The sequence below is a fragment of the Saccopteryx bilineata genome, chromosome 6, assembly GCF_036850765.1.
Source record: "Saccopteryx bilineata isolate mSacBil1 chromosome 6, mSacBil1_pri_phased_curated, whole genome shotgun sequence".
Taxonomy (NCBI): Eukaryota; Metazoa; Chordata; class Mammalia; order Chiroptera; family Emballonuridae; genus Saccopteryx; species Saccopteryx bilineata.
The window spans coordinates 138697007-138721879 of NC_089495.1; the positions used below are offsets into that span (position 1 = coordinate 138697007).

The following is a 24873-nucleotide window of genomic DNA, read 5'->3' on the forward strand; positions in this document are numbered from 1 at the left end:
AGTCATATAACAGTGAGAGTTACAGGTGCAGATAGGTATGGAATACTGCACATAGCTCCTTACTGATGTGATTTGTCTGTATTTTTAAGTTTCAAGTCATTAGGAAAGTAACAATTATATTTTGGTAGGACCAGAGAGAGAAAAGCTAAAAACATGTATATATAGTTTTTAATGTTTACTGTATTGATTTTAGAGAGAGGACCGGAGAGGAGGGAGAGACAGGAACATCAATCTGTTCCTGTCCAGGGATTGATCAGGCAGACTCTGTGCTTCGGAATGATGCTCTAATCATCCAAAGTATCTGGCCTGGGCACAAATGTACATGTTTAATTGGAGGGACACTGAGGGAACGTGTGTCCACAGGTGCAGGGCACGGCTTGTGGTCTGTCCATCTGGCCATGACTAATGGTTCCTGTACCAGTGGCTGACTGGCTGGTGGCCCTCAGCTTCAGGTCTTGCAGACAGAAGTGCCTGGGGGGAAAAATAAAAACAAAAAACAGATGAAGTATGCTTTCCGAGTGAACTGAAAGTAGTTTAGAGGAAATGGCCTTTTGTTAGGTTTTTCTTTTCCTTCTTAAATATATTTTATTGTAAAATATGTATAACATAAAATTCATATTTTTAACCATTTTTAAGAGCACGGGTTAGTGGTATTAATTATATCCACAGTGTTGTGCAGCCTTCTCCACAGTCTGCAGAATTGTTTTATCACCACCCACAGAAACTGCACCCATTAAGTAAAATTCCCCATTCCCTCCACTCCCCGGCTCGTAGTAACCTCTAATTTAATTTCTGTCTCTAAAGATCTGCCTCGTCTAGATATTTCATATAAGTGAAATCACATTCCACTTAATAATGTTTTAAAGTGTCATTCATGCTGTAGCATTTGTCAGAACGTCAGCCCTTTGTGCAGCTGAGTAATACTTCATTGTGTGTATGTACCACACTTGTCTACTCATGTTGGTGGACACGGTGGCTCCCACCATTTGGCTAGTGTGAACACTGCTGCAGTGAAGGTTGGCGTGGAATGTCTGTCTGGGTCCTTGTCTTCAGTCCTCTCGGATCTGGCCCCTGAGTGGCGTCACACGATCACCGTGGTGATTCTCTTTAACTTTCTGAGGGCTTGCCGGACTGTTTTCTGTAGTGACTGCACCATTTCACACTCCTGCCGGCAACGCATGAAGTCTGAATTCTCCATATTCTTGACAATACTTTCCTTTTTCAAATTATAGGTATCCTCGTAAGTATGAAGTGGGTCTCCTTGTGGTTTTGGTTCTCATTTTCCTGATGACTAATGTGCACTGTTTTGTGTGCTCTTGTCAATTTCTTGGTTCTTTCTGGGATGATAGTCCCCACAGGTACTTGGCCCTAATGAGCAGAGTCTTTGGTGGGGAAAGTCACTCACCTACTTAGCATCAGCCTGTCGAGTTGAGTTATAGCGTAAGCTGCTCACGGGTGTTTTCCAGTGGATGGGGTCAAAGGATATGCTCCTAGGTTTGAAAGAATCTGAAAATTTGATTCAAAAAGAATTTGAAAGAAAGACGCTGTACTGCCTGCCCTCTCTCTGTGGAATCACCACCTCACTCCACCTCGGTCCCGTTTGTTGCTCCCCAGCCTCTGTCTGCTGTCAGTTTAAATTTCGGGACTGAATTTGATGCTTGTCTCCCTCCAGTAACCAAGTCAGCAGAAGTATATCTGCACCATAAAGTAACAACAGTGTTGGTAGTAATAATCAATGACAGCTAGTACACCGTGTGCCGGGCACGTGCTGGTGTTCTTTAAGTACCAGCCTGCTTCTCCTCCTCACAGACAGCTGTTCTGTAGGTGAGAGAACAGACACGTTAAGTACCTTGCCCACCATTCCCCAGCTAGTTGGTGACAGTACAGGGTTTGTGTTCAGGCAGCCGGGCCCTTCACCGCTGGGCCAGGTGCCTGTGGCTGAGTGATCTGCAGCGGCCCCTGGCCCAGGAGACCATCTAGCCGTGGTTCACGGGTTACATGTGGTCTGCTTGTAAAATACAGGTTGCTAACGCAGACAGAAAGGCTGGTAGCTACTGCAGTAGTTGTAAATACCCCTCAAAAATAATTCCATGTGGTTCTGAAATATTTTATTTGATACTTCTTTAAAAAAAATAATCAGAAGGTGTTTCTTTTTCACAAAAAGCTTCTTTGGAGAGCCTTGTATTAAGAAACCTAAAGAAAACGATGGGTATTTTCTGAGACAGCAGCTGTAGCAATATGTCAGACGAGAATCATGCATTTAAGCTGGTGGAGGCCCTGGTCAGTTGGCTTAGTGGTAGAGCTTCAGCCCAGAGGATGGAAGCCCTGCGTTCGATTCCTAGTCAGGGCACACATAAACACTTATCTGCTTCTCCACCCTTCTCCCTCTCCTTTCTCTCTAGCTCTCTCTTCCCCTCCCACAGCCAAGGCTCCAATGGAGTGAAGTTGGCCCAGGTGCTGAGGATGGATCCATGGACTTCACCTCAGGCACTAGAATGGCTCCAGTTGCAGCAGAGCAATGCCCCAGATAGGGAGAGCATCGCCCCCTGGTGGGCATGCCGGGTGGATCTCGGTCAGGCGCATGCAGGAATCAGTCAGTCTGTCTGTTGTCCCTCCTCCATCCCCACTTCTCACTTCAGAAAATACAAAATAGCCCTGGCCGGTTGGCTCAGTGGTAGAGCATCGGCCTGGCGTGCGGGGGACCCGGGTTTGATTCCATTCCCGGCCAGGGCACATAGCAGAAGCGCCCAGCCCATTTGCTTCTCCACCCCCCCTTCCTCTCTGTCTCTCTCTTCCCCTCCCGCAGCCAAGGCTCCATTGAAGCAAAGATGGCCCGGGCGCTGGGGATGGCTCCTTGGCCTCTGCCCCAGGCGCTAGAGTGGCTCTGGTCGCGGCAGAGCGACGCCCCGGAGGGGCAGAGCATCGCCCCCTGGTGGGCAGAGCATCGCGTGCCGGGTGGATCCCGGTCGGGCGCATGCGGGAGTCTGTCTGACTGTCTCTCCCCGTTTCCAGCTTCAGAAAAATACAAAAAAAAAAAAATTAAAAAAGAAAATACAAAATAAAAGGAAGCTGGTAGAGTGCCGGCACCAGCGCAGCTCCTAATAACAGTGCAGAATTAAGGAAACACACTTATCAAAACAAAAATGATGGGACTGGGAGGACTCTTCAAAATGCCTGGCAGTATCCGAGTGCCCCATAGCCCCAGTTTGCTTTATTTTTTTTATTTTTTTTTATTTTTTTTTATTTTTTATTTTTTCATTTTTCTGAAGCTGGAAACAGGGAGAGACAGTCAGACAGACTCCCGCATGCGCCCGACCGGGATCCACCCGGCACGCCCACCAGGGGCGACGCTCTGCCCACCAGGGGGCGATGCTCTGCCCATCCTGGGCGTCGCCATGTTGCGACCAGAGCCACTCTAGCGCCTGAGGCAGAGGCCACAGAGCCATCCCCAGCGCCCGGGCCATCTTTGCTCCAATGGAGCCTTGGCTGCGGGAGGGGAGGAGAGAGACAGAGAGGAAAGCGCGGCGGAGGGGTGGAGAAGCAAATGGGCGCTTCTCCTGTGTGCCCTGGCCGGAATCGAACCCGGGTCCTCCGCACGCTAGGCCGACGCTCTACCGCTGAGCCAACCGGCCAGGGCCCCCAGTTTGCTTTATTATATAGCCATATGCAATTCAAGGACCTTGATACAAAGTTGCACATCCAAGGCTAAGACAGGAACTCTCCCTATGAAAAAACAGGATACATTAGTGAAATCTACCAACATCTGAAAACAAACAGAGTCAGAGGAAGGGCATGTAAATTGCTTCCAGCAACCCAAGGAAGCAAGTGGAGTGAGTGCAAATACTCGGCATCATAGCCTATATGGAGGTGAAGGGGGGTGAACTTAGCCTTTTGCTAAGCCTCGAATCTACAATGGCTTTTTGCCATTGACGGTCCACAACAGTAGAGCCTGTGGTGGCGCAGTGGATGGAGCATTGACCTGGAATGCTGAGGTCACCAGTTCGATACCCTGGGCTTTCCGGTCAAGGCACATATGGAAGTTGATGCCTCCTGCTCCTCCCTCCTTCTCTCTCTCTAAAAATGAGTAAATAAAATCTTTAAAAAAATAAAGAAAGAAAAATAAAAGGAAGCTGGTAGAGACTCTCAACCTGGTCCAGTGTGAGCGCAAATGTCACAGAAAATTCTGGCTTCCACAAATTGTGTACCTCGTTAGTGGCAGAAACCAGAGTAGAAAAGACATTTCTTAACGTGCTCTCGAAATAGTTCTACATAAGGCAGTTTCATGTAGCCAAACAGAATGGGACTGTCATACAAGGTTACTGACAGAGGTCCTTTTCAGTTAGTGAAGTCTCTCTTTGGTGTGTTTGACTAACCCAGATGCATGCAGGCCGCGTTAATCGGCACTGAGGACGTCTCCCTGTGCTTTTGTTGCTGTGTCTCGTGCAGATTTTAGTCCACGGGGAGCAGAACGAGATGGCCCGGTTAAAAGCAGCCCTGATCCGGGAATATGAGGACAACGATGAAGTTCACATAGAGGTCCACAACCCTCGGAACACGGAAGCAGTGACACTGAACTTCCGAGGAGAAAAGCTGGCCAAGGTAGAGGAGCTCCTCACCCCGTCCGTGTCTGTTCTGCAGGGGACGGACATGTTTTAGGAGATGCGGCCCTTTCTTCACCCAGTGAATGTAAGGGGCTGACGATGGTTTCGGTCTGCTCGGGACACTACAGGGGTTTTATCCTCACACCTTTTAAGCTTCTTCTGGTTCCCCTAAATTGTTTCTTCACACGGAAAATTTTCAGATAAATTAGACCTTAATACAACTGAGTTTGATCGCTGTTTACCCCACATGCCCCCTTGCTTTTCAGTCCTGTGTCTGAGGGCACAGAAGTGTCCGTCACTGTCAGCCTACTGTGTCTAGCACAACACTCCGCCCACCCCTTGTCATTCTTCCTAAAACAAGACAGGCCCATATTTCAAAACATACATTTTATAGATATGACGGAATTTATAAAAATTTGTCTTTTTGAGAATTAACCATTTTTGGTGGTGAGATCCTATTTTCAGACTTTAAAAGCCAGTAGGAATAACCTCATCTGGGATGTGAGAGGGGTGCTTGGGAGGCCCGCGTGGTCACCTCCGTGACAGTAACCCTGAGATAACTCTGAGGATGCTCAGTAATGAGCTGAGGTTTGAGGCATCAGGCGTGTTAATGAGCAACCACACAGTGTTCTTTTAGTGCGTAATGAGTGAGACAGTGTGGGGAAGCTAACTGATAAATAGCCTTTCTTGCAGCTGAAGTCGAGGGGGGAAGAGTGTTTATAGAAGTTAGGATGTGAGGCTTTTGCTGCCAAAGAAGAGCAAATGGTTGTATTTACTCCTGAACCTTCCCGTTCACAAAGCTTCCCGGGAGCCAGTTTGATGGAACGGGTCTTCTACCCACAGAGAAATATATTCAGTTCAGAATCCACTGTACTTCCCGAACTCTGCTGGACGTACAGTTGAGGAAGAAAAGGAGTTTTGCAGTCAGACAGTTTAGGAGAAGCTCAGTTGAACAGAACTAAGCTAAGCTTGCGGCAGCTTTTTCCAGAGTCTTTATTATAGGTCTTCTAGAAACAAGTAGGCAGCATTTAGAAAAGAATTTTTTTTAATTGACTTTAGAGAGAGAGGAAGGGAAAGAGAGATGGAAACATTGAGCTGTTCCCACATGTGCCCTGACCAGGGATCGAACCGGGAACCCTTGTGTATCAGGCTGATGCACCACCAGCCAAGCTATCCAGCCAAGGCTGAAATCTGTTTGACTGTAGAACTGAGAGCACACTTGAAGTATATGTCATTTTTATCTTTATTTGTGCACAGAGACACTATTATCTATATTTCCCCAAATATTTAATTCACAATGGAGTGTGCCATAATTTTAGTTCTTTAACATCATTACCTAGAAAAAAAATAAAAACAAAAAATAAAATCATTCTCTAGTTATTTTTTTCCTCAAATGCAGTCACCTTATTTAGGGGGAGGTCAAATTCATGGGGACCATCCTTAACCATGTAGAACAGAAACTGAGAAGGAGGTAAGGAAAATCAGAACTATCAAAAGCCCATGCACTTTACTTTCTAGAATGCCAGGCCAACCAGCTGTATGTGTGTTAATAAATCAGCATGTTGGAAATCAGCACAGCCTTGGCAGAGAGAAACCACAGCTGGGGCTGAACTCAGAAGACGAACCAGTCTTGTTCGCATCAGTACTCTATTCAAAGGCAGACAAGGATCCCCCCTGCTACCACCGAGGACTCCGTTGTGGTCCAGCCAGCCTCCCGCCAGCAAAGCTCCTTTTCACTAGGTCACCAGCATTTAAGGAGAAAATAACCTCCAGAAATTGTGTGAAATAGCGTTTCTCCCATTACAGTTACGGAACATAGTTGTCCTTTGCCCTGACTTAATTTAAGGTAGACAAGTATGTCCTCTTTGAGTTCATTTATTTGTAGTTGAGAGAAGTTACATTTTTACATGTCAGGTTCCATGTTTATGAGGTTTTTCTTTATGTTAATGCTTGAACAGTCATTACTCTCTTCTCTTAAAATAGTGCCCCTGAGTTGTATGAGCTACTCCATACTTCCCTTTATTGACCTCTGTTCAGAGGTGCTCTGGCTTTGGGGGGAGCCCTGTGTCTAGTGGGCTCCCTCAGGGACGAGGCGATGGCCAGCCCGAGGCAGCACGCGCCCTCTAGTGGCACCTGCAGCCCTGCTCACAGGAGCTTCTGAGAGCCATGCTGAGCTGATTGGAACTGAATGGAACCTTGCAGTTCTTGCCAGTTTGGCGCGTGACTGCTCCCTTGGGCCTTGTACCCTTGTTCTTGCCCTGGGCATAAACACATATATAACACTTCCTATTTTCCATATTTAATTTCATGTGTTGTTTCCATAGTTCAAATGTCTAAGCAGGGGTCCCAAACTTTTTACACAGGGGGCCAGTTCACTGTCCCTCAGACCATTGGAGGGCCGGACTATAAAAAAAAACTATGAACAAATCCTTATGCACACTGCACATATCTTATTTTAAAGTAAAAAAACAAAACGGGAACAAATATAACATTTAAAACAAAGGACAAGTAAATTTAAATCAACAAACTGACCAGAATTTCAATGGGAACTATGCTCCTCTCACTGACCACCAATGAAAGAGGTGCCCCTTCCGGAAGTGCAGTGGGGGCCGGTTAAATGGCCTCAGGGTGCCGCATGTGGCTCGCGGGCTGTAGTTTGGGGACCCCTGGTCTAATGGTCATCAAGATTGAGTACCTGAATCATTACATTTTATAAGATTGTGTTTTCTTCAAATGATTTTGCATTTTTGTTTGTTTGTTTGATTTTAATAGGTCATGGGCTTTCTAGCCGACAAAAAACCAGAACAAGGTCAGCGGGTCTCAGGAATACTGGTTAAAAGAAACTTTAATTATCACATACTTTCTCCTTGTGACCTCTCCAGTAAGTATGCTGTTAAATGTCGAATATGATTTGATTTAGCACTAAAAGAAATCTGCGCAAACTTCTCCTACCTTGTAGCCATATTCTTTAAAAAACCAAGTAATAAAATAGAAACAAGTGAAAGTTAATCATCCAGTTGGCTTTCTGGGGGAAACAGTCTTCCTTGAACGATTGAAACATTTGAATTCTTTGTGAAATAACTTGTCATGGTTGGAAGCATCCGTTTCCCTCGAAGAAAGAGACTGCTGCTGCTGACCCTTGACCAGGCTGTTTCTACCTTCCATGGGTTTATTTCCTGAAGTAGTGCCAGACTATCACACAAGCATTTGGACTGTCACTCATGCTCTGTGGTTTATGTCGCTTGCTGAGCCTTCGTGTTGTGGGCCTGTGTAAAAGTCCAGCCACTGTTACTTTTGCAATCACTGTGGTGTTCTCTTCAAGGGATTAGCTGCTCGGTTCTGTTCTGTAGCCCTAATGAATTCCACGTGCCCCGTGAAGGGGTAAGCAGCAGCAGCTGTGTTGAGGTGTTCACCTGCAGGACAGGCTGCCGCTGTCGGACCCATGGGTGGCCTATAACGGGTCCCCGTATGTAGCAGTCAGCGAGCTCCCTGTGCCGCCCCCTCCCCCCCCCACAGCCGTCTAACCACAGAAGCGTTCTGTCAGGCGCTGATCACAGTATGGATTGGTGACGTGGAGAGGTTCACGGGAGGCACGGGAGGAGAGAGCCTCAGGGAGCTGGGAAGGGCTGTGCCGGTCAGGCGTGGGTGCACTGGGTGCTGAAAGGCTTGTCAGCAGGTGCCAGCCTGAGATGGCGGAGGGCCACCAGTCTGCAGGTTGGGGGTGTGCAGGGCCCTGCTGTGTTCAGAGGTGCGGGGGCTTTCTTACGGCTGCAGCGAAACCATGCGGAGACACAGAGACATGAAGACGGGCACAGGGTCAGGAGCACCTTGTTGGCCTGAGACACCTGTTCTTGTTTACTCTTCTCCTTTCTTTACTCTTGGGTGTTTATAGGTTGTATTTTGTGGGCCCAGTATTGTTTCCTAAATATACTTGTTCTCTTTTCCTCCTCAGATTACACCGACTTGGCCATGAGCACCGTGAAGCAGACCCAAGCCATTCCCTATACCGGTCCCTTCAATCTGCTCTGTTACCAGCTACAGAAATTGACAGGTGTGTGTGTTTATTGTCAGTCACTGAATTATATGTGTTTTCGAGTAAGGTAATGATATCTCTAGGAAAGGATATTAATTTTGGTAAGTGTCTCAGAATTTTGTTTGTACTTGGTCATATTATCACATTTAGGTAAAACTTTTAAAAATTTACTCATCAGCTTTGTTTTTTTTATGACAGAGACAGAGAGAGGGACAGATAGGACAGACAGATAGGAAGGGAGAGATGAGAAGCATCAGTTCTTCATTGCAGCACTTTAGTTGTTCATTGATTGCTTTCTCATATGTGTCTTGACCAGGGGACTACAACAGACCAAGTGACCCCTTGCTCGAGCCAGCGACCTTGGGTCCAAGCTGGTGAGCCTTGCTCAAACCAAATGAGCCCGCGCTCAAGCCAGTGACCTTGCAGTTTTGAACCTGGGTCCTCCGCATCCCAGTTTGATGCTCTATCCACTGTGCCACTGCCTATTCGGGCTACTCATCAACTTTTTTTAAAATCCCATTTATCCTTAATCCTTTTAACCTTAATCCTTTTATACCTTTTATCCTTAATCCACTTAAAAATTTTTTAAAATTTTGTTTCTTATGTTTAAAATCTACTTTAGTTTCCCTGACCAGGTAGTTCAGTTGGTTCAAGGGTTGTCCCCATACACCATGGTTGCGGATTCGATCCCCAGTCAGGGCATGTACAAGAATCAACAAGGGAATTCATAAATAAGTAGAATAACAAATTGATGTTTCTCTCTCCTTTCGTCCAGGAAATCAATAAATTTTTAAAAATTATAATAGTTCAAAATCATTTTTAAGAATAAATAAAATCTACTTTAGTTTACTTACCCAAATTTTATTTACTTCTTTCTGTTCAGTGAAAACTTGTCTGGTCCTGTTAGTGCCACTGTGTAGAGCAGGATTTGTAAGAGCGCTTGGCTGGTGTGGTAACAACATGCGGGGCGGGGGCCGAGTGAAAAGTCAGGGACACTTCCGACTACCAGTCCCCTTCCTAGTGCCACATTCTTCATGATTCATAAGGGAAACCAGTGGAAAGAATCTCTTTACCTCAGAACTGCATGTTAGAATTATATAGTTCATGCCTGACCAGGCGGTGGCGCAGTGGATAGAGCAACAAACTGGGACATGGAGGACCCAGGTTCGAGACCCCGAGGTCGCCAGCTTGAGAGCAGGCTCATCTGGTTTGAGCAAAGCTCACCAGCTTGGACCCAAGGTTGCTGGCTTGAGCAAGGGGTTACTTGGTCTGCTGTAGCCCCACAGTCAAGGCACATATGAGAAAGCAATCAATGAACAACTAAGGTGTCGCAACAAAAAACTGATGATTGATGCTTCTCATCTCTCTCTGTTCCTGTCTGCCTATCCCTATCTATTTCTCTCTTGACTCTGTCTCTGTAAAAAAAAAAAAAAGGAATTATAGTTACTAACAGAAAGTTGATCAGTATGTTGAGTTAGTCCTTAATGAAGGTGACTAGAAAAATCAGAAAAGTCTCACCTTGGGCAATAGACTTGCCCTGTGGGAGGAGTGACCCTGTGGAGACAGAGGCGGAAGTGACTCTTCATGGTTGACTGGTGTTTAGTGTTAAAATTAGGTGCTGTGGTAGGGCTCTTGTGCAAACATCGATGTTTGACAGTCACCAGAATGTGCTACGATAAAATACCTAATGTCCAAGATAGATCCATTCTAGGTACATGAAGTTTTATAATACATGTGATCTTTCAGTTACTATATGCAATTAATATAAAACTTACTCTTTAAATCTGACTATACAAAGGAGTTATTAATTGCTTTCATTATGTGTCAGCCTTATTTCAGCTGTCTGTAAACAAATGAATCATTATGCCCCTGGGAGGTTCTCAGAAAATTCTACACATCGTATAATTCTGTCTTTCAGGTGATGTAGAAGAATTAGAAATTCAAGAAAAACCTGCTTTGAAAGTGTTCAAAAATATTACTGTAATACAGGAACCTGGAATGGTGGTATTAGAAGTAAGATAAGATCATTTACCCAAACAAGGAGGAAAAAAAGTTTTAAGATTTTAAGAGTTCATACCTGGAGACTTGACTTCGGGTGGTGAACAATATATACAGATGATGTATTATAGAATTGTATGCCTGAAACCTGTATAATTTTATTGACCAATGTCACCCCAATACATTCAACTTTTTTTAAAAAAGAGTTCACATGTAATTGTAGAAAAAATTAGCTTCTTCCCAATCAGGAAAAAAATTATTGGAAAATATTGTTTTCTTTCAAGATCAGTTTTAAATATAGTATAACTAGGCATTTTCTATATAACAGAAAGTAGCAGCAAATTAAGGCTGATCTTTAGTGTGTATAATGTGCAGAGATCTGTCATGATCACATCTGAGCTGATTTTGTAATATCCCAGGAGGCCTTCAGTTGTATCAAAAGGTCTCAGAATTCTCAAGATAAAAATCTCATTTGTTACATTTATACAAACTTGTCAAACTTCTTAAGAGTGGAATTTGGAAGACTCAAATAAACAACATTAATATGACCCATATCCACAAAGGCAAGAAATCATTAATTAGGTAAATGTGGTTCCTACTGGTAGAATTTTAAATTCCTGCTGGTAGAATTTGGGACCCAGACCCCAAACAAAGCAGAAGGTTAATTTTGATAGGTCGGTGTTTGTTAAGTTAAAAGGACTTTTCAAAACGAATCCTGGAACCCAATGATCCAAGGAGGTGCCTTATTGGTTTCTCTGCCTCAAGGTTGTAGGTAAATTGTGTGCAGATCTTCCAGCTCTAAGGTCCACTGTTTTGTTTATACATATTGTTTTAAAACAAACAGAAAAGACCTGTTAGCTCTGGTCCCACTGCCATTCTGTGATCTAAGTCTAAAATTGTTTCCTAAAGCTAGAAGTAACGGAAGAAAGTATCAAAAAGAGCAGTTACCTCAGAAGTTACAGACACGAATACATAAAACAATACCCAAGAGAGAGGACAAGTTATCAGAGACATTAACTGAAGTGTCGGAGATCTTAGAGAAAGTTTTTCAGGTGCCTCACCTTGCATGTGGACAGAATCTTTGCAGAGAGAATAAAAAACAGGAGAACACTGGCTGCTGAAGTCGTTTTACTGGTCTCCCCTCACCAGGTGGGCATGGGAGGCTTTCCTGCAGCCATGCCCCGGGCATTACAGGCTTCATAGGAGAAGCGAAAGTACATGTTTAAAAATAGTACTTTTTCATTCTGCTTATGCTACTAAAACACAGTGGTTAGGAATTAGAGTTGGAGTTCCAGGACTGGCGATGACCACTTGTGTTCTGTGCAAGTTACTGTTCCGCTCATCTCCTCCTGTATAAAATGGAGGTGTTAGGACGACTGATGGAGATGATGTGTATAGAGCATTGGCCACTGCACTGTATTCTTTATTAAGAGTAAATTAGAGAAGCCCAGCATGATGGATTAATTGCAGTGAACAATGAGTTGGTTAATTTTAGTGAAAATGCTAGAAATGGGTTACATGTGTACAGTCCATGGAGGGGTGGGTGACACTCGTGGCTTTTGCGGTTGGCCATAGTTGCCCTTCCTAACTCTGCCCTTTGCTTTACAGTGGTTAGCAAACCCTTCCAATGATATGTATGCAGATACGGTAACAACTGTCATCTTAGAAGTTCAGTCAAACCCGAAAATAAGAAAAGGTACAGAGCTGTCATGTTTTACTCCACATGTACTTCTCTGTCGGCTAGTTCTCTCACTTCTCCTCATAGTTCTTTGAATTAAAAAGCATCAAGTAGAATCTTAGGGAATTTGAAGTCTCCTGATTTTTTTCATTTCTTTAATCTTTAAGACATTTAATCTATATATATATATATATAACAGTGTATATTATAATATTTTACTTTTGTCCTGGGTCTTTAAAATCTGTTTGCAGCCTAAAAAAAAGAAGAAAAAAAAATCTGTTTGCAGCTTGACCAGGCGGTGGTGCAGTAGATAAGAGAATCAGACTGGGATGTAGAGAACCCAGGTTCGAGACCCCAAGGTCGCCAGCTTGAGCGCAGGCTCATCTGGTTTGAGCAAAAACCCACCAGCTTGGCCCTGGCTGGTTGGCTCAGCGGTGGAGTGTCGGCCTGGCATGCGGGGGACCCGGGTTCGATTCCCGGCCAGGGCACATAGGAGAGGCGCCCATTTGCTTCTCCACTCCCCCCTCCTTCCTTTCTGTCTCTCTCTTCCCCTCCCGCAGCCAAGGCTCCATTGGAGCAAGGATGGCCCCGGGCGCTGGGGATGGCTCCTTGGCCTCTGCCCCAGGCGCTGGAGTGGCTCTGGTCGCGGCAGAGCGACGCCCCGGAGGGGCAGAGCATCGCCCCCTGGTGGGCAGAGCGTTGCCCCTGGTGGGCGTGCCGGGTGGATCCCGGTCGGGTGCATGCGGGAGTCTGTCTGACTGTCTCTCCCTGTTTCCAGCTTCAGAAAAATACAAAAAAAAAAAAACCCACCAGCTTGAACCCAAGGTCGCTGGCTCCAGCAAGGGGTTACTCGGTCTGCTGAAGGCCTGCAGTCAAGGCACATATGAGAAAGCAATCAATGAACAACTAAGGTGTTGCAATGCGCAATGAAAAACTAATGATTGATGCTTCTCATCTCTCTCCATTCCTGTCTATCCCTCTCTCTGACTCACTCTCTGTCTCTGTAAAAAAATAAATAAATAAGACAATAAATAAATAAATAAATCTGTTTGCAGTTAACACTAAGAGTCCATCTCTTAGTGATAGTCCCTGTAAAAACTAATCAGAGTTGCCCGGTGTGGCCCTGCCGAGCCAGCACAGTGGGCAGGAAGCACGTGCACTGCCATGCTGGTGTTTGATAAAAACCTGTTGAATCAGTGGAGTCTCTCTGTGGTTTACTAAGTAGCACTTTCCAACTAAAGAAAACACCAGGGAACTATTTTGTGTTACATCTTTCCAGTTGGGTTTTTGTGTCTTTTTTTGTATTTTTCCGAAGTGAGAAGTAGGGAAGCAGAGAGACAGACTCCCACATGAGACTGACCAGGATCCACCTGGCATGCCCACCAGGGGGCGATGCTTTGCTCATCTGGGGCGTTGCTTCACTGCAACTGGAGCCATTCTAGTGCCTGAGGCGGAGGCCATAGAGCCATTCTCAGCGCCTGGGCCAACTTTGCTCCAGTGGAGCCTTGGCTGCAGGAGGAGAAAAGAGAAAAGAGGGGAAGGTGTGAAGAAGCAGATAGACGCTTCTCCTGTGTGCCCTGCCCTGACCAGGAATCGAACCTGGGACTTCCACATGCCAGGCCAACATTGTACTGCTGAGCTAACCGGCCAGGTCCAGTAGGGTTTTATTTCATATGCAGTTCAGTATAATGTGTATCTTACACTGCATCGTTGGCATAGAAGGTGCCCTCTTGCCTCTGGGGAAGAAATCACCCTGGTTGGGAGGGCTGCCAGCCCTTCCCCTTCCTGGGGCTGCAGGTTTTGTACTCCAGAGAGGACTCTTACTAAAAATAAAAAAAATAAATGAGCAAGTAGGTATTACTTTGATTTCAGGAGAAAAGGTTAGCTGGCTACTTTGTAATCCATCTTCTCCTATAACTGGCCAAGTCTGTATTATGAAACAAATACCTAAAGAAATCAGAGTTACTGGCAAGCATTTGAATTTGTTTTGAGCAGTAGTAAAGTATAGCTCCTGCTCGTAATCGGTCCGAATACTTTTGTTTTGGGGGGAAAGCTAAGTAATCGCACTGGCGAGTGATTTTAGATATTAATATTATGAAAACAATTATAGGTCCATTGTTAGCATATTGTAGAATGCTAACTTTAGATAACGGCTTGGATAAAACAAAAGACTGCAGAGAGTTTTGAGCTTGGATGTTCCCCTGAACTCCTGGAGTTATGTCGTTTTTGTGGTTCTTTGACAAGAATGTGAATTCAAGTGATGAAAATAACAGTTTGCCTCAGCAGATAGGTGATGGGTATACATGTTTGTCACTTAAAGATTCTATAGTCAGTCACTTGTCAGTAACTATGTCCTGATTATTGATTTGGAAAGTGTTCCAAGGAGAAATTTGGAAGCTGAACTCTGTTGCTTTTCCCCCAGGTGCAGTACAGAAGGTCTCTAAAAAACTAGAGATGCACGTGTACAGCAAGAGGCTGGAGATCATGCTGCAGTGAGTGCTGCTTGGGGTGTGGTGCGGTGCAGGGCGGGGGTGGGGGGCAGGGGCAGGGGAAGCCACTCGGGCCTGGGCCTGGGCCTGGGCTTGCGGAGCCTTTTCCCTGTGGAATACGTCTTACTGTTATTTAATACAGAGCCTCAGCATGTTTTTACATGGGATGCCCTGACAATAAATTGATTGAAACATTGTTATCAAGGACAAGTTCTCAGATCCTAACCTGGTGTTAATATGCCTTTAAGAAACGTCTTACATACTTGTTACATGTGAATTCTACATTAAGGATGGTTTTCTTCTAGGCTCCTCTCAGACAGTGTATGAACCATGGATCACCTTGAAACTCAGTCTGTTTCCCTAAACTGCAGACATTAGGTCTTTCTGTTCTCAAAAACCCTTTAAGCCTGACTCCAAAATGTCTTCCCAAATAGAATTACCACGTAAAACTGCTACTGAGTGGGTAACTACAATGTAAGCTTATGTATTGTATCCCCAAAAAAAGGGAACATAAGAAGATTTGAATTAAGTTTTACAATTTCAGCATTGAGCACAGAGCCTTGAACTCTGGCATCTCTCAGACACTCAGGCAGTGAACGGCTGCTTCTGTTTTCAGCTGAAAGTCCCCTAGCTAGACAGTAAGGGAGCAGGTGCGCTGTGCCGCTGGGGAGTTTATGGTAATATTTTAAAGCAGCCATGTAGTGACTTTAAAAGTGGGTCATAGGCTTTGAATGGTCATTTTGCTTACAGAACTGGTCACACATCATCAGTGCTGTGTTCTTGGTGCTGTCATTTTGATTTTTAAAAAGTACCTCTGCCGTAGAGTCTGTAACCAGGTGACAGTGCAGGGACAGTGACCTCCATGCTGTGAGAGAGGCAGCAGGCTGGCTCCCGCTCCGCCCAGCACCGCACACTTTCGTGGGGGGCTTTCCCTGCCCCTCAGAGAGCCTGGCCTGCGAGCCTTGGGTTCCGAATGGCTTAGTCCTTGTAGATCGTTGACCCCTTGGGCCCTCGGTTAAGGCTGTGGGACTTTTCCCAGGAGAGAACGCATGCACATGCACACACACACATACACTCACACTCTTAGGACCCCAGGTGAAAAAGCCCTTCTTTGGAAGACAGGTGTCTGCACCCCTGGGTCCACCCAGGGAGGGTAACTTGGCAGCTTTGCGCCCCTGGGTCCACCCGGGGAGGGTAACTTGGCAGCTTTGCGCCCCTGGGTCCGCCTGGGGAGGGTAATTCTGCAGCCCTGCGCCCCAGGGTCCGCCTGGGGAGTTTAATTCGGTGGCCCTGCGCCCCAGGGTCCGCCTGGGGAGGGTAATTCGGCGGCCCTGCGCCCCAGAGTCCGCCTGGGGAGGGTAATTCGGCGGCTCTGCGCCAAGCAGCTCTGTGCCGGGCAGCTCTGCTCCGGAAGTGGCCACCTCTTCCCCCCCCGCTCTGTGGGACGGTGGACATGCGCAGCTCTTCCGCTGACGCCGTCCGCGGCGGTTGCTGGCCTCCCTGCCGGCCTGACACCTTGTCGTCAGTGCTGAGTAGGGCCGCCAGTATCTGGACCTTTTAGATTTACTAACTTCCCTTACCTCACCCGCCCTGCTGATGGGACAGTGTTTGCAGAGGTCTGTGTCCCTGATGGGGACAGAGTGGGAAGGAGCATTTGAACCAGGACCCCTGCAGCCGCCAGTCCGGGGTAGAGTCTTGCTCAGAGGCGGAGTCTGGCGCAGCTCCGAGCAGCCGGCAGAGCAGCAGGTAGCCTGCAGCTGGGAGCCATATCAGCTGAGAGGTCTGGGCGTGGGTTCCAGCTCCCCTCCCACCCACTGCGGGGCTCCAGGCCTCGCTTCGCTGGGTCTTGTTTGCCCGTGTGCAATGGGGCTCCTCACCAACACTGTTACAGGTTAAGTTCGTGTCTGAAGTGCCTGGTGCAGTGCCTGCTTCGTAGGGCACTCGTAATAACTAACTGCTATGTATTTTACCTGTTTTACACAATTAACATGCAAAGGTAAATTATTAATAAGTATATCTCAGGATTATGGATACAAGTCTTCTACTTCAAAAGTAGGGCCTAGGCCCTGGCCGGTTGGCTCAGTGGTAGAGCGTCGGCCTGGCATGCGGGAGTCCCAGGTTCGATTCCTGGCCAGGGCACACAGGAGAAGCGTCCATCTGCTTCTCCACCCCTCCCCCTCTCCTTCCTCTCTGTCTCTCTCTTCCCCTCCCACAGCCAAGGCTCCATTGGAGCAAAGTTAGCCCGGGCGCTGAGGATGGCTCTGTGGCCTCTGCCTCGGGTGCTAGAATGGCTCTGGTTGCAACAGAGCAACGTCCCAGATGGGCAGAGCATCGCCCCCTGGTGGGCAGAGCATCTTCTCCTGGTGGGCATGCCGGGTGGATCCCGGTCAGGCCCATGCGGAAGTCTGTCTGACTGCCTCCCTGTTTCTGCTTCGGAAAAACACACACACACACAAAAAAAGTAGGGCCTAGTTTCAATTTTATTTTCCCCAGAATATATAGAACTGTACATCACATGTTTATAGATGCATTTCTGCTGATGCTGTGTCTCTGTGTGTTGAAGGGACATATTTGGAGAGGGGTGCGTGAGTATGAAGGACGGCTCTGTCCTCAGCGTCACCGTGGATGGGAAAACCGCCAATGTCAACTTGGACACGCGGGTATGGAGCTGTGCCTGTGCTTCAAGACATTTAGGAAAAAATAATAATTCTCCTCTTTTCACTGGTGCCCGAGTATGGAAAGGTTGACAACCACCGGTGAGGGTGTGTTTTTGCACATAGACCACTGTATGTGCAGCCGTCAGGGGTGCACACCCATTAGCGTGCAGACTGTCCACCTGCAGCGCCAAGTGGGCAAAAAGCTACACAACAGCAAGTGTGATAAATTATCCTGTTTTTGTTTTTAAAAAATCTATATGTATGGCTAAAAGTCTAGAAGGTTATTCAATGGAATGTTAACAATAGTTATCATTAGGTCATAGAATTATGGGTGTTTGACTTTTGTTAGTTTTAATATGAGGAATATTTATGGTAGGATAAAAAGTATTTAAACAGCATACAGTAGTTTCCATTTGAGAAGTAACTAGAACATTATCTGAGTCTGAGTCAGGGTTAGCGCCAGCCTTGAGTAGAGACCACATCCATTACTTGCTAGGTAATCTGCACTGCATAGACTCAACTCTTGGAGTGTTACTTACTGGATCAAAATACAGACTTTGAAGTAACTATAGTTCAGTAGACTTTCCATTTATTCTTTTTGTCCAAAATTCACCTCTAATGAGACCCAGTCATTGTGTTGTCAGGAGCCACCGTACGACCACACACATGCCCACAGTGCAGTGCACATGGAGTGTGTGCGGTGGGCGAGTCCCCCCCCCACGAGTGTTCTCAAAGGCTGTCACTCATCTGTGTATAACACTGTGCTTCTGCCCACAGACTGCGGAGTGTGAGGAAGGGAGTGAGGACGATGAATCTCTCCGGGAGATGGTGGAGCTGGCCGCGCAGAGACTGTACGAGGCCCTCACGCCCGTTCACTGAGGACCTGGCAGCGCTGTGAATGCCGAGAACTTTTTGTAATGTTTGCATTGGCTTCTGTTACTTAAAATGAAATACATTAGTTCCTCTGGGCTAGCCTGTGTACTTTTTTTAGTTGTTTACAGAGGCAGAGATAGACAGGGACAGACAGGAATGGAGAGAGATGAGAAGCATCAATCATCAGTTTCTCATTGCGCGTTGCGACTTCTTAGTTGTTCATTGATTGCTTTCTCACATGTGCCTTGACCGCGGGCCTTCAGCAGACTGAGTAACCCCCTGCTGGAGCCAGCGACCTTGGGTCCAAGCTGGTGAGCTCTTTGCTCAAGCCAGATGAGCCCGCACTCAAGCTGGCGACCTCGGGGTCTCGAACATGGGTCCTTCCGCATCCCAGTCCGACGCTCTATCCACTGCGCCGCCACCTGGTCAGGCACTAGCCTGTGTACTTTTGACATCAAATGGGTTTTATGCCAACAGCTTGCACACCCTAAGTTCCCAGCTGATGTGTCCGTTGCTGCTGACTAAAGTTCTTTAAGAGTATATTGAGCCCTGGCCGGTTGGCTCAGCAGTAGAGCGTCGGCCTAGCGTGCGGAGGACCCGGGTTCGATTCCCGGCCAGGGCACACAGGAGAAGCGCCCATTTGCTTCTCCACCCCTCCACCGCGCTTTCCTCTCTGTCTCTCTCTTCCCCTCCCGCAGCCAAGGCTCCATTGGAGCAAAGATGGCCCGGGCGCTGGGGATGGCTCTGTGGCCTCTGCCTCAGGCGCTAGAGTGGCTCTGGTCGCCAACATGGCGACGCCCCGGAGGGGCAGAGCATCGCCCCCTGGTGGGCAGAGTGTCGCCCCATGGTGGGCGTGCCGGGTGGATCCCGGTCGGGCACATGCGGGAGTCTGTCTGACTGTCTCTCCCTGTTTCCAGCTTCAGAAAAATGAAAAAAAAAAAAAAAAAGAGTATATTGATCCCACTTCTAGGCATGTACGCTGCGCCCAATAAAGCCTTAAAAATCTGCTCATGGCAACTGTACCACAATGTCTGACTGTACTTTTTAAGAAAATACACAACTTCTGTTTTCAGATCCATACTCTGAATTTGAATGACTAGTTTGCCATGATCACTTAAAAGTTTTAAGCCCCTTTCTGTTTCCTCCCTCCTGATACTCTGGCCAAGTTCCTTAGTTTTTGCATTTGTAAAATTACAACTTTTGGGGTCCAATAATATTTTGTTTAATAGCTACATATTTTTTATAGCCATTATTTAGATTTCACCAGGTTTTGGGTTTTGTTTTTTTTTTAAAGATTTTATTTATTCATTTTAGAGAGAAGAGACAGAGAGAGAAGGGGGGAAGAGCAGAAAGCATCAATTCCCATGTGTGCCTTGACCAGGCAAGCCTGGGGTTTTGAACCAGCAACCTCGGTGTTCCAGGTCGATGCTTTACCCACTGTGCCACCACAGGTCAGGCAATAGCTACATATTCAATTCAGAGATGCTTAGCATATAATGTTCATGGCACCTGTTTAATGGCCTTCAGGCCATTGTGTTTTCAGATCCATTGTGTTTTCAGTTGTTGAAGTGTATCAGATGTGAAGTAATTGGTAGTCCAGTTTCCTGCCATACATGCCGTTCAGGCTTGCAAGTCACTAGACACTGACATGTCTGCACTGTTGCTGAGGGCACAGGGTGGCCGCCAGGGGCTCACCTGGCATCGCTTCAGTGGACAGGTCTGGCTGACTCCCGCTCTGGGCATGAGCGAGACCCTCCCCTGCGCAGCCCAGCTGGAGGCTTCTTCCTCTCGCTGTCGAGCTCAAGACGTCGGCTCCCAGCCACCAGATTCCACCAACACTGTTTGGGCTTCATGTGGCCTCACCTCATGGTGACTTATGACCTGTATTCATTGACCACGCCTTCTAACTTCAGTACATGACTCTGACTTTTCACATAAAATGAAGTACATTTGTTTCTATAATGTAGCCTATTTATTTTGTCTTTGGCTCAAAAGAGGGTCTAACAGTCATAAGATTTTTTAAATTTACTATAATGGCTTTTAAAACCCTTTTACGCTATAAGAAATACAGTTGTACTGTCTTAATACAGAACAAGTGTGGCAGAAAGAGGAAGTGTCCTTTCCCTTTGTCCCTCTTCCAGAGGCTATGATCTGAGGTCCGGGTCCTGACTCATTCTGGAATCCACCTGTCTCCTCCACACGGCGGCTGTGAGTCCACATCCTGTCTTCCGTCTTCTTTCTGCCACAGCCTTCCCTCTCTGCACATACAGGTGGACCTTAGAGATACTGTGTGACCACCACGTTCAAGTATCAGAATTGTTTCGCCAGTGGAGGGTCGTGCCTTCAATTTAGAAAACAGAGTGCGAGAAAATGAGGTCTGCCTGGGGCTGAGTTCTCGATCTCGAGCCTCCCTGCCGGGCCCTGCAGCTCCACTGGTCAGGCTGAGGCGCACCCACCTGGCCCTGTCCCGGCAGGTTTCGGCCTTGCACAGTGGAGGCATCTGGGGAGCATGAAACCCATACTGCCGCCCATGCGTTACCCCCACAGGCTCCATTGTTCAGTGTGGAGAGATGGGCCTGGCAGCCTGTTTGCATGGCCCCCAGATGATTTCCCTTGAAGCCAGGGCTCGACCCGCCCGAAGGCTGAGTCAGGCTTGGGTAAAGGCACACAGGAGACGCAACTCCTGCGAGTTGTTTCCCACTCCTCCCCTCATCTCCCCTCTCTCTCTCTCTCTCTCTCTCTCTCTTCCCCTCCCTCCCACCTCTCTCCTGTCTCTCTAAAATCAATACCTAAAGTTTTGTTTTGTTTTGTTTTACAGGGACAGAGAGAGATAGATAGGGACAGACAGATAGGAATGGAGAGACATGAGAAGCATCAATCATCAGTTTTTCATTGCAACACCCTAGTTGTTCATTGATTGCTTTCTCATATGTGCCTTGACCATGGGCCTTCAGTAGACCGAGTGACCCCTTGCTCAAGCCGTCGACCTTGGGTCCAAGCTGGTGAGCTTTTGCTCAAACCAGATGAGCCCGCACTCAAGCTGGCGACCTTGGGGTCTCGAACCTGGGACCTCCACATCCCAGTCCGACGCTCTATCCACTGCACCACCACCTGGTCAGGCTAAAGTCTTTAAAGAAAACAAAAAGCAAAACTTCACTGGGTCGTGCTTTGCATCCCCCTCCCTGCCCAGCCAGCTCCAGTGTGTCTCCCGCCAGACGCCCACATCCATGCCATGGGACAAAGGTATGTGAGCGTTTCTATCGTGCTCTGCTCCCCTGGCCCTTTTGGGTTTCACTGTAAACTTGGCGGTTTCGAGATGAACTTCTGGTTTGTTTCCGTGGCCATTGTACTCCGTCGCATGGCTGAGCTGACAGGGACTCCTTTGAGCAAACCTGAGTCAGGTGCCTTCCTCTGAGGCTTCTTCCTGAAGTGGCCCCCGCCTTGGGCCCTCCTTGGCCCCCTTCGTACAGTGTTAGCAAGAGTCCTAGTGGGTCGGCTTAGGGAAAACCCCACATCCTTGCTCTGATCATGAGGGTCTCTGCTCAAATTCCTGCTTCATTCCCCACTCCCCATGTCTTACCCGCTGGCCACCCTTTGTCAAAAATCCCGCTGAGGGCCCTGGCCGGTTGGCTCAGCAGTAGAGCATCGGCCTGGCGTGCAGGGGACCCAGGTTCGATTCCCGGCCAGGGCACATAGGAGAAGCGCCCATTTGCTTCTCTACCCCCACCCCCCCCTTCCTCTCTGTCTCTCTCTTCCCCTCCCGCAGCCAAGGCTCCATTGGAGCAAGGATGGCCCGGGCGCTGGGGATGGCTTCTTGGCCTCTGCCCCAGGCGCTAGAGTGGCTCTGGGCGCAGCAGAGCGATGCCCCGGAGGGGCAGAGCATCGCCCCCTGGTGGGCTTGCCGGGTGGATCCCGGTCGGGCGTATGCGGGAGTCTGTCTGACTGTCTCTCCCCGTTTCCAGCTTCAGAAAAATACAAAAAAAAAAAAAAAATCCCGCTGAGGCCTGACCTGTGGTGGCGCAGTGGATAAAGTGTCGACCTGAAATGCTGAGGTCGCAGGTTCAAAACTCTGGGCTTGCCTGATCAAGGCACATATGGGAGTTGATGCTTCCAGCTCCTCCCTCTTCTCTCTCTGTCTCTCTCTCCTCTCTAAAAATGAAAAAAAAAGTCTGACCTGTAGTGGCGCAGTGGATAAAGCGTCGACCTGGAAATGCTGAGGTCGCCGGTTCAAAACCCTGGGCTTGCCTGGTCAAGGCACATATGGGAGTTGATGCTTCCAGCTCCTCCCCCTTCTTTCTCTCTGTCTCTCTCTTTCTCTCTCTCTCTCTCCTCTCTAAAAATGAATAAATAAAATAAAAAATAAATAAAATTTAAAAAAAAAATAAATAAATAAAAATGAAAAAAAAAAAAAAATCCCGCTTCGTCCATTAGACGCTTACGCTCCCTCAGACATTACATCACCCTGTCCTCGTCGTGTGTCCCTGATCTCCTGTTATGTTCAGAGTTGAACCTGTTGTACCCAATTCACAATTCCGTGGTTTTTGTAGAGATAAAGGTTTTATTTATTCATTTTAGAGAAGTGGGGGGGGGAGGAGCAGGAAGCATCAACTCCCATATGTGCCTTGACTGGGCAAGCCCAGGGTTTCAAACCGGTGACCTCAGTGTTTCCAGGTTGATGCTTTATCCACTGCGCCACCACAGGTCAGGCAAGTCCAGATGAGTTTTTGAAGAGTTTTATTAAAGGAGGAAATTGATTAAATATGTCGGCCGCAAACAGCTTACCTAAGGCAGCAGTCCCAAATCGTGTGTCTAATTAATATTCTAGGGGCTGGTTATATACCCTTACTTATACATGGGCGGAGAAAAAACCTGACATCCCAGCATAAGCTTAACCTTTGTTTAGAGATACATACATTAACTACGGGTTTTCAGGAGGGGAGGGGTAGTTTCCATGGGGACAAATGCCTGTAAATGGCCCATCAATATAAGAAAAGGTTTAATTTAATCCTTCTCTTCCTGCACCTGGCTAGTTATTCACTCACTTCCTTATAGGTGTGTGTGTGTGTGGAGGGGGGGGTCAGAGAATCCAAATCTCCTTTCCTCTGCATTTACAATACAATGCTATTGGCCATCCTGGTTTTGATGCTAATCACACAAGTACAAAAATTATATATAAAATCTCTCTTCTCGCCTAGCCCAAATTAATAAAATGTTCATTAAGCTTCCTAAAATATTAATATTAATTCTGTAACTTTTGGTACCTTCCACAATCCCCACTGGTTTTATTTCCTAAGTCAAATCCTTGACTTAGTTTACTGAAGAGCATGAAGCTGTTGTGTACAAAATATTAACTTATAGTATGTAACAGATATTTAACAGAGCATTAATAGCAATGTAGTCCACTAAAGAAACAAATATTGATTTCATATAAACTGCACAAACCTTTTGTAACTTATATAAAATTAATTGGCTTTTATAATAATTTACTTTTTGTCAGAACTCTTAATTTTAAAACTTTTAACCTTTAGGGATAATTAAGTTGACTTTCTGTTTACCCTAGCTTCCCTTTTCCCACAGTCTGATTTTAAAAAAAGTCCTTAGTGAGTTTCTTCATACATTTGCCGTACGTATACCAACCAGCTTCTGGTTTGTGGTTGGAGTAGGGCACGCCATTTTTCTACCTTAGCAGCAATGGGAGTTGTCAAGACCACAGTGGGTGGACCCATCCACGTGAGAGTCAGTCCTTGGGTGATGTACTGGATCTCCTGGTAATGTTGGAAGCGCCTCTCTGACAGCCTTTTGAACAGTTTTCTGAGTAACCTATAAATTCTGTAAGTACTTAGGGAAGGAGTGGTTACGTTTCTTTTACTATTTGATTCATGTATTTTATTTGCCCTAACCTTTCGGTGCCTATGGACACAATGTAACTTCAAATTAGTTTCTAATTACTATTGGGTTCCTTTCCTTCTAGCTTTGAGACTGTGGACACAAATGTGCAGGTCCAATACTAGAATGGACAAGCTAAACCTGGAAAGAATTCTATATAGCAATTTCCTAACAATTGTCAATTATTTTATTAAAGTATTTAAAATATTTACTTGGGAAAATTCCTTTTTTCTGTTTTTTATATAATTTTCTTATTTTGCTTAGTATTCACTTGGGCATAAACTAAACATTCAGATATAGGCCTTTTGTAATAGATTCTAAGTTTGGCTTTTCTAATTATTTCTTTCCTATTGGCAAAATCTTTTTCTAATTTGGTTTTGAATAAACCTTTTGCAATAAGGGTCTCAAGACCCCACTGGTTTTGGGCGGCATCTATTTATTTGAATTACTATGTTCTGATTTTGAGGCAGACTAGAAAAATACACAATTAATAAAATTCAAATAGCTAATGTTAACAAATACTATAATAATCATCCTAATACAATAAAGTGACTAAAGCCTACTAGATTTTTTTTTTTTAATTTTATTTATTTTTACAGTGACAGAGAGAGACTGATAGGGACAGACAGACAGGAACAGAGAGAGATGAGAAGCATCA

At 46.4% G+C, this 24873-nt stretch overlaps 1 protein-coding gene and 1 long non-coding RNA gene across 3 annotated transcripts in view; one reads left to right on the forward strand and one right to left on the reverse strand.

Annotated features, from left to right (window-relative positions):
- Window positions 1-18428, forward strand: part of CPSF3 (cleavage and polyadenylation specific factor 3) — a 32784-nt gene extending 14356 nt beyond the window's left edge. The window contains exons 11-18 of one of the 2 annotated variants that reach the window (XM_066234936.1): window positions 4447-4599; window positions 7374-7482; window positions 8554-8652; window positions 10553-10647; window positions 12241-12328; window positions 14733-14802; window positions 17363-17459; window positions 18234-18428. In XM_066234936.1, the coding sequence (XP_066091033.1) occupies window positions 4447-4599; window positions 7374-7482; window positions 8554-8652; window positions 10553-10647; window positions 12241-12328; window positions 14733-14802; window positions 17363-17459; window positions 18234-18335 (813 nt within the window). In that variant the 3' untranslated portion in view covers window positions 18336-18428. The remainder of the gene's footprint in view (window positions 1-4446; window positions 4600-7373; window positions 7483-8553; window positions 8653-10552; window positions 10648-12240; window positions 12329-14732; window positions 14803-17362; window positions 17460-18233) is intronic. The other variant, XM_066234935.1, reaches the window with a different exon arrangement.
- On the reverse strand, window positions 218-9662 carry LOC136307913 (uncharacterized). Its single transcript, XR_010726021.1, has 3 exons — window positions 9489-9662; window positions 1406-1506; window positions 218-471 (listed from the first exon to the last, which is right to left on the reverse strand). It is a non-coding gene; the product is annotated as an uncharacterized lncRNA (long non-coding RNA).
- Window positions 18429-24873: the final 6445 nt, after the last annotated feature.